This window comes from Ambystoma mexicanum, chromosome 6q (assembly GCF_040938575.1).
Source record: "Ambystoma mexicanum isolate Mex_15411 chromosome 6q, UKY_AmexF1_1, whole genome shotgun sequence".
Lineage (NCBI taxonomy): Eukaryota > Metazoa > Chordata > Amphibia > Caudata > Ambystomatidae > Ambystoma > Ambystoma mexicanum.
The window spans coordinates 981,123,422-981,136,813 of NC_090937.1; the positions used below are offsets into that span (position 1 = coordinate 981,123,422).

General features: G+C 44.4%; 1 protein-coding gene across 3 annotated transcripts in view; it reads right to left on the minus strand.

The window, feature by feature from the left end:
• Nucleotides 1-13,392, minus strand: part of CASP3 (caspase 3) — a 741,803-nt gene that overhangs the window by 270,890 nt on the left and 457,521 nt on the right. For all 3 annotated transcript variants that reach the window (XM_069631494.1, XM_069631496.1, XM_069631495.1), the window contains one exon: nucleotides 2,689-2,825. In XM_069631494.1, the coding sequence (XP_069487595.1) occupies nucleotides 2,689-2,825 (137 nt within the window). The remainder of the gene's footprint in view (nucleotides 1-2,688; nucleotides 2,826-13,392) is intronic.

A 13,392-nucleotide genomic window follows, 5' to 3' on the forward strand; every position in this document is an offset into this window, starting at 1 on the left:
TTGGGGGGTCGTTACGACACCCCTGGGTTACGGCACGGAGGGTGCTGTGTAACCCACATCAAAAAAACACATGAGACCCTATGGAGTAAACGACCCCATAGCCCATAAAACACATGGAAAGTTAAAGGAACACCTCAAATCATGTCTAAGAGTGGGAGCAAAAGAATCTCACTCTTAGCAGGAGAGAAAAAAATAAACCCCAAAAATCCAGCAAAGCTGCTGGGGGACTCACTAGGTTTGGGAAATTAGACTTACAGAGAATTCTCCCTAACCGAGCCATCCTTTTCGGGACGCCCAAGTCGATTGGAAAGAAGGGTTGCATCAGGCTCCGGTTACACAGCAGGCTGTCTGGTCGCTGGAAATCACTACAGACGTCTTTTCTTCATCTTACTCTTCAAATTCATCTCCAGTGGTCAACTTCAGCAGTTTCCACAATCAACAGGAACTACAGCACAACCTCTGCAAACTCTCCCTGCAGTTTACATAAAGGGGTGGTCTCGCTGTAGTGGGAACTGGTTCCTTTCAGGACAGACGAAAGACAAAAAGGTCTGTAGAGTATTGGACTCCTCCCTCGCTTCCTGCCTTCTCAGACACTGTGGAGCCTCTGCGAGGAACACAAAGGATTTCCGCCGAAGACCAAATTCTAACAGAGGTCATGGCAGAGCAGCACCTAGGAAATAACAAGCAAACAAGAAAATGTGAAAAAAGAAGGAGCCCACCATTTTAGCCAAATTGTGACCCCTCTAGTGCATTACAGAGACTGATTTGACAGCCTGTGGGTAATGACCAAAAGTCGTAAAAGTAGTTTCACTGTGACCAGCCATTCAAGTTAACTTGTAAATGTAACAAAAATTTTACCAGGTAAGGAAGATGGGGGATACATTGTGCCCTCCTGCCCCCACATAAGGTGGGGTGTGCTGGCTCATTGAAATAAATGTAAAGGGGGATGGGAATCCTGCTTTACTTCTTGGGAACAGTAGTTCACCCAAGAAATAATAAGAGAATTAAAAGGAAGCCACTACATTTAAATGTTGGGTGCTGCCATAGTACTTTAGTCAGTCCAAAGTTATAGGAAACCAACTGCAATCACACACTAAGGAGGGGGGGGTTGGTGGGGGGGACATAAAGTCACCAATAACATGAGTAAAAGACTAGGTGGGAGGGTGGGGTGATTCCCACTCACCAAGGAATAAGGGATAAATGATCACAAAGTCCAGTAAAAAGTCAGGCAGATTTGAAATGAAAATCTTACCAACAGTTGTCTCCATCAAAATGCAGGTTCACAACCTTGGACTGCACGTCCGCGCCACAGTTCATGGCCTTCAGCTACATCTGGCACCGAAGGGCCACACCACTCCCCATCTGGCGGAATCCTGAGTCCACTATGTCCAGCGCCACAGTAATGGCGTGATCCAAATCCACTGCACCGTCCTGGAATAGGGCCAGAGCCTCAGCCTTCTTGTCATCAGGAAGGAAATCTAGTATTGGCTCGAGCTTGCACCAAAGCACCCTGTTGTTGCGAGACAGGATGGCAAGGGGATTGCAGCCTTGATGGTTGAGGCTGCAGTGTAGATGATGTCCCTGCCCACTGCATCAAGCTTCTTGCCTGCCTGGGCCAGGGACACCATGGACGAAGACAAGGGATTCAACTAGTGCTTCATGGTGGCAGCAGACACCAGAGTCCGGAGAAGGCCGTGACCCGAAACACATGGATGCCGAGTCCGGGACCCGGTATTTCTTCTCCAGCCTGTCCCGCTTTGATGGCGTGGTGCTAAAGTTTCCATAAGGGCCAATCCCTCCTCCCAAAAGCCATCCAACAACGGTTTTCCTGTAGGACTCAGGTCGCTGAAAAAGGAAACCCTCCTTTTCTTCCAACAGACTGAAGAGTTTGGATGCCTTTGAGATGGAGTGGAAAGAGCCAATTTCGTCCAGTGTATAAGCCCTAGCGGGCTCGTCTGAGGTTCCCCGTCCTCAGTGACATAAACCTCGTACTCATAAGTATGATTAACCGTCTGTGGGCGGATGGGATGGTGTCAGCCTTATTGGTGTTTTGATCTGGTTGATCGGTGAAAGGAAAGGGATTGAACGCCCCTTTGTTACTTTGGAGAATGGGATACCAAATGGACTATTGCTGCAAAACTTTGTACTAATAAAATGAGGCAGTGGGAGTTCGTAGGGGGTGGGATTGCGTTTTGTTTTTTTTTAATTTATGTTTTTTTTCTTGATGACCATTTGTGTCTGCTTCATCCCATAAGGTGATGGCTACATTCGACCTCAGAGGATAAAAGGCTAAGTTGACCCTACTGGGATTCGAAACAGCCACAGCAGGCTGCGCAAGGATATCAGAGGAGAGCGTGTATCTCAATGTTCCATCTGACTGGCATGGTCTGATAGCACTGTATTTGCCATAAAACTCCCACCCCATCCATCATTTTCTCTGCAACGCAGGATGAAGCCTCGTCATTGCAGCCCACAAATCAAATTTGTGTCAATTCAACCTTTAGACGATCTCGTCTAATGCCAAGTAAATGCATTTCAGATGTGTACACCCTGGACTGCAATGGGAGGACAAGAACTATACAAAAAAAAAGTTCCAAAATCTGCCAACTGTGCCAGTGCATCCTTTTGCAACTATTTACCTCATTGTAGAGGCTTTTGCATTGTGCCCCCATTTCATATGCAACTTACCACTTGAAGGATGGAAGTTCTTGTTGTTTATTATATAACACCAACTCTTCTCTGGTAAATCCATTTTATACTCAAATGAATGGTCATCTGGCTTTGCATCCACTTCCATTGAACCACCACTGTTTGAACTCTTACCGCTGCATAGAAAGAGGGCATTGTGCGTTAATACGGTGTTAGTCAATTTTTTAATTTCTTTTTTTAAATCGATTTCACGGATTTACATTAACTTTGCAATATTTAACACATTAACTCAAGAACAATTTAAAAATATAAAACAAATGATAAAATACATTATGTCCGAACATAAAATCAATTAAATCAGTCATACAATTCCGCTTTACATCAACAATAACTGATTACAATTCTGCATATTAATCAAACCCATTGTACGCATTTCAAGTTAGATACAATGCTCCATTAGTTTGATGGTTATCACATTTCTTAGTTACTAACATCTGTATTCCATCATGTTAACAGCTCAAGAGGAAAGCGCGATCTGCATACATTATTAAATGAGGATACTCATTCCTCATTCAGATATCCATATAAGTTTCTTTCAATTTCAATGCATGCAAAAAAAACAATTGCCCCAAGTCTGAGTGATGTTATCTTTCCACAGAATATCAATTGCCATAACAGAGCTGGGGACAAGCCTTTATACTCTCTTACAGATGTTTTTAAATATTGGATGCAACTAGATCTTAAGGCGTCACAATGTCGTAAGGTTTCAGCCTGCCCAACAACTTTGCAAAAGGGACACACATTATCTTGCTGCTGAATAATTTTGCATTTGGCCTCTATATCCTGGATTAACCATATGTTAAACCTTAATCGTAAAAAATCTGTTCTGTGTGATGGTGAGGGAGATTTTTTCAGGTGCGGTTCTAAAACACAATCTTTTGTGGTGAAAAGTATTGTCTCTAAAGTCTCGGAAGCACATGCATTTCTCTCTCGTCTTAATCCAGTCATGCTGAAACAATTTGGTTGTCACCCTGGCTGGGTTCTGTAGGAGATAACCAAGAATGGCATTAGCATCTGCTAACGCTTGTACTACCACAATTCTTCATTTTTGCATGAACAAATCTTTACATGAGAAGACATGTCTGGACAATATGCCTATTAGCATTGTTGACTCTGAAGCCAAGATACATTTTATAAACAAAGCAGTCACTTGCCATAAGTAGCTCGCATGCAATGTCATCAGACCCATCGCATTTTTAATCCAAGCTACAGGAACACAACTAGGCAGATTCAAAAGTCGCCTCCAAAATTTGCCCTCAAACTTAGGCCACACCAATTCTGATATCGTATTCTTTGTCTCAGAGCCGTACAATATTGGTGTGACCTTTTGTTGATAAAACTTAAGAGCAGGTGTCAATGAAAACTTTCCATATTTATTTTGAATAATACTGGCTTGGGAGATGGACTTAGTTTTGCTTCCAAACATGCAAAGTGAACTTTATCATCATTATGATCTGCGATGGGCACCCCCAGATGTGCACGGATGAACACATTCCAGATCTTTGCCTTGTAAAACCCATCTAGTTCCTTTCGTACTGCGCTTTTTGAGACTGTTGCAGGTCATAACTTTGGTTTTGTCCAGATTATTAGTAAGCAAATTATTCTGGACCTACGCTGCTAGAACATCTGGCAAATATAAGCCCTGCTGCGTTTGTGATATTAAAACCAAATCATCTGCATACAATAAAGCGGGTATGGGTTGAGCAGCCAATTTTTGGGCGTCAAATGTTATTTCTTCGAAAGCCCGTTGAATGTCAGAGATAAAGAAATTAAAACGAGGGCTGAGGCAAGGATACGACCCTGTCTCAGACCTCTGCTTGCATCAATATAAGGTGACAAACTTCCTTCCAAGTTTAGTCTGACCTCAATTTAGTGTTAGCATATAGTGCCTTAATGAGAGCTACAATGTAGGTAGGACAACCAGCGCAAAGCAATTTTTCGATTAACAGATCTCGAGACACTGAATCAAAGGCTGCGCGCAGGTCAACAAAAACAAAGTACAAGGGTTATTTCATGGGCGCAAAGTGAGAAATTATGGATATGTCAGCAGATTGATAGCGGTACCCATTCCTGTGATAAAGCCGGACTGAAAGGAGTCTCCCTGGGAGTGCTGGATGGCCCATTTGTTGAAATCTCTTAGGATGAAACAGGAGAAAATGTTTCCTGGAGCATCAAGAAGGCCGATCGGTCTGTAGTTGGAAGGACAGGACCGATCACCCTTCTTGAAAATGGGCACAATTGCTGAGCGACACCACGAGTCAGGAATTACATTAGAGTTCAATATTCTTTGGAAGATGTTAAAGAGGGTCCTAGCCCAAAACTGGGGATGTTGCTTGGACATCATATTGATCAGCCCATTTTGGACCAGAAGCCCTTGAACTGCTAGATTTTGCGATCTCATATTGAACATCTTCCTCCAATATTTATAGTTCTGCAAAACTAGAATTTCTCATAATATTTGGTAGCGAGTGGACGCCGGGATGTTCATACATCTTGGAGTAATATGCAATCCATTCACACTCCAGGACCCCATTGATTTGTACTGCCAATTGTTTCAAATGCTTGGCTATGGTAAGAAAAGTCCAACTCCGATATGTGTTTTTAGAGTACATCGCTTTTAAAATGGCTTCACCATCACATTGGTGTAAATATGCTTTATGCGAACGCAACCAATTAGTGTATTTACATTTTAGTGATTGAATGTCTTGATCTTTCAGCTGAAGGAAGTTGCAGCGCTAGTTTTCTCTGCTTGCGTAAATCTGCTTTACTTGCTTGAACATCAGGATCAGAGTCATGTTTAGGCTGATAATAATGGGTTGCTGAGCTAGCGTGGAGCTTGAATAGCTGCAGAGTAGAAGTATATGGCTCGCCTGTCCAAACAGCCTGTGAGGACTCGCTCAAGATGTTTGTTAAAGCGTGATAAAGTTTGCTCATTCCAATGGAAGAGAGTTCTCGAATTGTTGATGGTCAGGATCGATTGATAACAATTGTGTGGAATTTGGTGTAACTGTCTCACAGGACCACTGTACGGATAACAGTTCATGGTCACTGTTGAACTGTTCAATTATCTCGAATTTTACGAAAATGTAATCAATGATGGATTCACTCTTGGCACCATGTCCTCTGAGGAGGGATATCACCCACGTGAGAGCCGTTGAGCATCATAATTGTCATTCTTTCATGAGGGACAACCACCTCAGGCAAGTGGAGTTGTTTTACTCCACATCGCGACAGGCACTGTAAATTTAAATCGCCAACTAGAATGAGTATTAGTATTTTCAGGCGTTTGTGAAGCGATATTTAATAGCTGTTCCAGGACACCAAAGAATTTTTCATCAGATATGGATAGATGTTAACTAGAGCGATCACGCCACCCTGATATTTAATTTTAGCCATCTGTAGGTAAAAGTTTGGAGCAGCCATGGATGCATTTCATAACCTTTGCTAATTGCAACAGCTACCAGTAAGCCTGATGAGGGACGGTCTTTAGTGGTTGATTTGGCTGGCTGCAGAATAATGTTGCAATTATTCCACACTGGCTGTTCAGTCAGCCACGTTTCCTGCAATGCTATTATGTCAAAGGATGAAATGACACCAGCGCTCGGGCCAAATAAATGGGAAGATCCATATTCCAACTCACAAGAGACACTACCTTGTTTATTTCAGTTAGTTACAGCATCAAGATTCTATTGCTATGCAAGCAGGGCCCGACTTGCACAGCCGCGTCTTCTGGGGTTTTGAATACGATTATAAATGCTTGGGTCTCCGATAGGTAGTTCAATTTTTGACATCTGCAGTTGATTACTATATTTTTCACCGTTGAGCATCAGAGGGTCCTGTACTAAAACAAAACCCAAAGAAAACAACTCCATTCTTGCCTGCCAGATCACATTTCTCACAAGATTCACAAGAGTCAGGCATACTCTTACCACAGACAGATCATCGTCATCATTAGAAAATTCTACTTGAGCGATATCCACAGAGGTAACATCCTGCAGAGTCCTGATGTCTTCGAAAATGGCTAATACACTTGTTCTACTTAAATCATAGGGTGCCGGTCGACATTTTAATACGAAGCAGTGGTGTTTGTTTACCGACTTAGATTGCGTGTGTTTATCTATATGGCGCACCCAACCCAGAGGTAACTGTGCGCCTTTCGCAAGTAGGTGACAGGTATACATTCAACTTATTTACAGTAGATGCAAAATATAGAACAGATACAGTGAATAATACAAGATAAGGTGAGCGAATATATACATAAGTGACCGGTGTGTCGTATAGAATAAATGGGTGGTCAGGGAGAGGTTGCTAGGCAGAGTAGAGAGGACAGAACTTCTCATCTGTCTCTGACTAGAACTATCCAGTTGTGTAATTTCGTAACCAGCCATACGTCAGAACATGAAGAATGGTTGGTTGGCTCTCAATGAGTGAGGTAAGGCGTTTCATGCTTGTGCTGCCATAAAAGGGAAACTGCTTCCTACTGCTTTTTTTTTGTCTAAATCTAGGTACGACCAGACAAGATGAGTTGAGTTGATTGTTCTTGAAGGTCGTGATGAAGATATTTTAGTGATTCTCTCAGCGAGGTAGATGGGGGCTGCAAGATTAATACATTTCTGCATCAGTGATAGTGTTTTAAGCAAGATTTTGTCCTTCGTGGAAAGCCATTTGTTCTGCCTCCTCAGATGTTCCTCAGATGTAAGATGTGTTCTTTCCTAGGTATGCCATGAGCAGCTCGGCGAGCGTGGTTTTGCAAAATGTGGATTTTGTTAGTGATGTGTTAACTTGCCCACCCTGACCACCCCCCCCCCCGCCCAAAGTACAAAGCGTTACAATAATCCAGCTTGGAGAGGATAAGACTGGCTAAGATTGTGCAACTTTCTTTGGACAAGGATGGTTTACAAGGCTCTGATCAACTTACAAGCGTAAGCTGTGGAGGACGCCAAGGCGTTGACTTGTTTATTAAATGTGAACGGAGTCAAGTTAAAAAACCTAATGTTTTTACATCTTTTACCACTTTATGGTGTTACAGTCGATATTGCAGGCAGAATAGTTCAGGCTCAGTTTGTTAAGGTTGGCTGTGGTTCCAAGTATTAGGAGCTCAGTCTTATCTTCGTTCAGGCCTATGCCTTGTACGGCCATCCAGGCCTGGATGATAAGGTATATTTTATTCACCAAGGCAAAGTCCTTGTCATACTCTCCTGTGAGGGGTATGAGGATCTGGGTGTAATCTGCATAGTTAGTGTAGGTGACACCCAGATGGTCTAGGTCGAACAATGGCTTTGTGACTATATTATACATTGTGGGAGATACGCAAGAACCTTGTGGCACACTACAGGTTATTGGTATCGGATCCGCAGCTGCTAGTGGAGAGAAGACTTAGTCCTGTTATCTAAAAAATGTAATCACAGTGATCGCTTCTTGTGAGAAATGCGCCGCCGTGGCAAGGTGTTTGCAAAGTACTTGGTGATCCAACAGGTCGAAGGCAGCTGAGAGATCAAGAAGTAGTAGCAATGCTGTTTTTCCTTTATGCTGGAGTTCGTCGATCTGTGTTTTTAGATCAACGAGAGCTGTCTTAGTGCCGTGGCGTGGTCTAAATCCGGATTGGCGGGCACCAAGGAGGTGGTTGTTCTCTAGGTACTCCTGTATTTGGATGTACACCACTTTGTCCAGGATCTTAAGTAAGAATGGTACGGTGGTAATCGGCCTATAGTTGGTAGAGATTGAGGTGTCCAGTGATCGTTTTTCAGGAGGGGTAAAACCCAGGACTCCTTTAGGTTAATGGGAACAGTGCCAGAGGTGAATGAGGAGTTAATTTAGTTATGAATGGCGCGAGGTCTTTAGCAGCATCGTTAGTTATCTCTGCCAGACAGCTGTCTGCTCGACACCTTGATGGTTTGAGGGAGTAGATGATTTTTTTCAACCTCATGAGTGGAGACTTGAGAAGCCGAAGTAGTGTAGTGGTTTACTGGAAGAACCTGTGGCTGCGTTATGCTTACCTATGATAGGTAGATTCGCTTTTTTATTTGCAATCTTCCTTTGGAGGAGAGCGGTTTTATTCACTAGGACGTTCTGAATATTCGTGCACCAGATTTTGTCCATCAGGCACTAGTCTGTTTAGGGGATGGGTGTTCCATTTCTCTTAGAATGGTGAACAATTCCTTGGTGCTTGATCTGGCTTTATTAATCCTCTCATTATAGGATTCTAGTTTGGTGCGTATCATTTCCTTTTTGTAGATGGTGGCTAGATTGATCAAATTGGTTTTGTTTTCCTCAGTCGGGAGTTTACATAGGGTTTCTAGTTTTCTTTTTTGAGTTCTCAGATTTTAAGTGGGGGGTGAAACATGCGTTCAGATGAGCTTTAAGTTAGCTTTTTCTCATCTTAAGTGGAGCAACACTGTCCATCCTATGCTTAACTACTGTGCCTTAGTTAACTAATGCGGCACACTAGTAGCAAAATGTACCTTCCCCATTTTCTGTTACTAGGACTGTATGCCTTATTGGCTGTAGGCACACAAGTGTTTGTACTGGCCCTAGACTACGCTAGGACCTCCATGGCCAACAATGAGAGCAAGACTAGGATAGTAAATAAAGCTCCCATAACCTGCCTTCAGATTAAATGCGACAATCTGCCAGTAATAGACCAACTTCACAGTTTGTCACCTTCTCCAAATCTCATGACCCTGCACACTTCCCCAGAATGCTCTAGCGTCACGGGTCCTAATCATCTACCACCCCCTAACTTAAAGACCATCTACCTACCAGGAAAACAAATCTACCATGCTCTCTGTTAGGCAGAAACCTGTGCAGTTCCCTTGGGGAACACTGCAAAAGATTTAAGACTACAGGTAGAGCAGTAAACCCCTTTGGTAGCAGTCTGTACCACCCAGATTTACCTGGTAGCTGTGGCTGAGCAGTCAGACTTCTCTCAAGAAGAGTTAGGCAGTATGTAAAGTATACACAATATGTACCAAAACACAATAGCACAAGCAAACACTGACCAGAGCTTGGTTTCAAAAGTATATAGTTATTTATTTAAAATACACATAAGTTAAAAACACTCTAGCAAAAATATAGTAAAAGCACTTCAACACAGTTATAATGAAAGTAGATTCAATCCTTTCTCCTATCTAGACAACTCTAAGTAAACACCACTTAATTAAAACAGAGGTGAGTGCTTAACGTTAGATGACACTCTAGTAGTTTCCAAGAAAGGGAGAGAAAAAGCAGAAATGGGTTAGACACACCACTCTAAGGTCCAGAGCACTTGCAATAGGCTTAAAGAAGAATAAAGTCACAGGTGAGCAAAAGTCACTAGGCAGGGCCCACTCTTAGAGTAGCCGGAGCGAAAATGTGCCCAAGATCACACTGTTAGTTAGAGATTCAAAGTCTTGCAAAGAGTCAAAAAGAGGTTAGAGTGGCTCAGAAAGTTTAGCCAAAGTGTCCCAGGCACTCCCAGGTTCGAAAGCCGGGGACTAAATCTACCCCGTACAGTCGGTAGCAAGGGAAGCCAGGCAGAACACAGTACCTTAAGCGGAAAGGATCCTCCAGCGGTGGCAGTTGTTCCAGGCAGTGGCAGCAGGGCTCGACGTCGGTCAGGGGAGAAGAAGTTCTCGCTGAAGAGCAGAAGAAGAGGGTCGTTGCACTGCCCGGGAAGAAACCAGCCGCGGAGTCCTCCGGTTAAAGGGTTGGTACCGACTTTCGCGGTATGGGGGTAAAGTGTGGTATTCCGGTTGCCGGGGTGCTTGGCACAGGCAAGGCGGCCACGAGATACCTCAAAGAACGGAAAGAAGGCGAAAACTGGTTGTCCCCACCAGTCAAGGGAAGGAGCCACTCCGTTAAGAGTTCTCCTCGGTCGTCGGGAAAAAGTGGTGAGACGGTTCAGCAGGGCTCCACCGGGTGGTGTCGTCGAAGCAGGTCGGCTCAGCTCTTCCCTCGTCGGATTCTTGGTCCTGTGGCGACTTCTGAAGTCCCAGTCCCCAAAGCCCTGCTTTTATGCAGCAAACCCCCATTCACCCAGCCTAGCTGTCACTCAAACATGCTAAGTGGTGAGCCGGGCGGCTCACCACTTGGGCCAATCAGGACGGAGTGCGACTTGAGTTACCAAGGTAACTCAGTCCAGGGTGCCTAAATCCCCCTCCCCCCCTCCTAAGTACCCCAGACAGAGTGGCACCACTTTGGAGGGCTTCTGTGGAGAAGCCCGCCAAAAGTGGAACAAAGGGCTCCACTTTGGGTCAGAGTTACAGAGGCGAACACCAACGCCATTTTAGAATCAAGTTTTGGCAAAAAGTCCCAACCGGAGTTATAAAAATAAATATATAAACCGGCGGTATGTTTAAGGCTACCGTAAATAAATAATTAAATGTGTTAGCCTAAAACAATGGGAAATCCCATAGGGAAATATTCGCGGTCGAATATAAAAAGTAGTTTCCACTGCCACCAGCCAAAACTCGATCAGGGGGGACGGAGACGTGCCCCCTCGACTAACAGACCCTGGGGCAATCGAATTGCCCCAGCCAGTACGTCCACAATATGATGGTTTGTACTGGTTCTGTTCAGGATTCAAGACTAGCAAAGTCTTTGGTGACTTTACATGCCCTGGGAGACAGTAGTCAGTCCCAGGGTATGGAGTCTATGTTGGGGAGTCCCTAGGACACCCCTGGGTCACGGCACAGAGGGTGCTGTGTGACCCACATCACAAAAATACATGAGGCCCTATGGAGTAAGAGACCCCATAGCCCATTCAACACAAGGTTTAACCAAGAAAACACACTTCAACATGTCCAAGAGTGAGGGTAAAAGAGTCTCACTCTTGGCAGGAGAAAAAAATTAAACCCCAGAAATCCAGCAAAGCCGCTGGGGGACTCACTAGGTAGGGAAATTCAGCCTAAACAGAGAATTCTCCCTAACACTCGCCCCCCCCAGACTAAGGGACAGGAGGATTTAATCCACTCCTGGATGAACCTCATACCTCTAGTCGATGATATACATCCTAGAGAGTCCATCAGCATTTTGATGGTGACACCCTGACCTGTGCTCAATGGTGAAATCAAACCCTTGCAGGCAGATTGACCATCTCAATAGTTTTGGATTTTCCCCTTTCATTTGCATTAACCATCTCAAGGGTTGGTGGTCAGTCTGAATAACAAAAGTAGAACCATACAAGTATGGCCTAAACTTCTTCAGTGCCCACACAATAGCAAAGCATTCTCTTTCGATAGTTGCCCACCTTGTCTCAGGATCCTTCAGTTTCCTACTGATGAAGCAAATGGGGTGCTCCCTACCCTTCTCATCCAGTTGGCTTAGAACTGCACCTATACCTACATTGGAAGCATCAGTTTGTACAATGAAAGGTTGGTGGTAGTCAGGAGCTCTCAATACTGGAGCCTGGCAAAGAGCTCTCTTCAGTTTTTCAAAGGCCTGATTGCACTCCTCATTCCATTTTACCTTTTTAGGGAATTTGGGAGAGGAGATTACATTCAGTGGAGAAGCTATGGTCCCATAGTTCTCAATGAAATTCCTGTAATACCCAGTGAGGCCTAGAAAAGCTCTCACTTGGGTTTGAGTAGTTGGTGTTGTCCAATTTTGCACAGCTTCAATCTTGCTGGGCAAAGGCCTTATTTCTCCACCTCCTACCTCATGTCCAAGGTAGACCACTTTACTTTGACCAATCTGGCACTTACTGGCTTTGATTGTCAAATGGGCCTGTTTCAGAGCCTGCAACACATGTCCTAGGTGGTTCACATGTTCTTCCCAGGAGTGGCTGAAGACTGCAATGTCATCCAAGTATGCCATGCAGAAATCTTCCATCCCAGCCAGAACTTGGTTTACCATCCTTTGGAATGTGGCAGGTGCATTTTTCAGTCCAAAAGGCATGACCTTAAACTGGTACAAGCCAACTGGGGTTGAAAATGCAGTTTTCTCCTTGGCATGGTCTGTCAGGGCTATTTGCCAATAGCCTGACGTCAGGTCAAATGTGCTGAGGTACTTGGCTGCACCAAGTTTATCCACCAACTCATCTGTCCTGGGCAAAGGGTGGGCATCAGTCTTGGTGACTGCATTTAGAGCTCTATAGTCCACACAGAATCTCAAGTCTTTGGATCCTGCCTTTGGTACTAACACAACTGGGCTAGACCATGGACTAGTAGAGGGTTCTATTACCCCGAGATCAAGCATCTTCTTGACCTCTCCTTTGATGTGGGCTCTGATATGTTCTGACATTCTGTATCCTCTGCTTTTGACTGGCAGACAGTCACCAGTGAGTATCTCATGCTGGCCCCAAGGGGTCAAGCCTGGTGACAGTGAGAACAGGGAGGCAAACTGATTTAACATAGATTTGCACTCCTCTTGTTGCTCAGGTGTCAGGTCTGAAGAGAGATTGACTCCTTCAACTTTTTCATCTAAAGGTACACCTCTGAGGAGATCAGGGAGAGATTCACTCTCTTCCTCCTCTGCAGCTGAAGCTAGGAGCAAGGCTCCTACATCAGGTCTGGAGATGTAGGCTTTTAGTCGGTTGGTGTGGAAGACTCTAGGAGCTTCCCTGGGTCTGCCCAGATCCACCAGATAGTTGACCTCTCCAAGTTTTCCCACAACCTTGAAGGGTCCCATCCATTTGTCTTGCAAGGCCCTCTGCCTTGTTGGGAGCATAACTAGAACAAGCTGGTCTTGAGTAAACTCAACCATGTT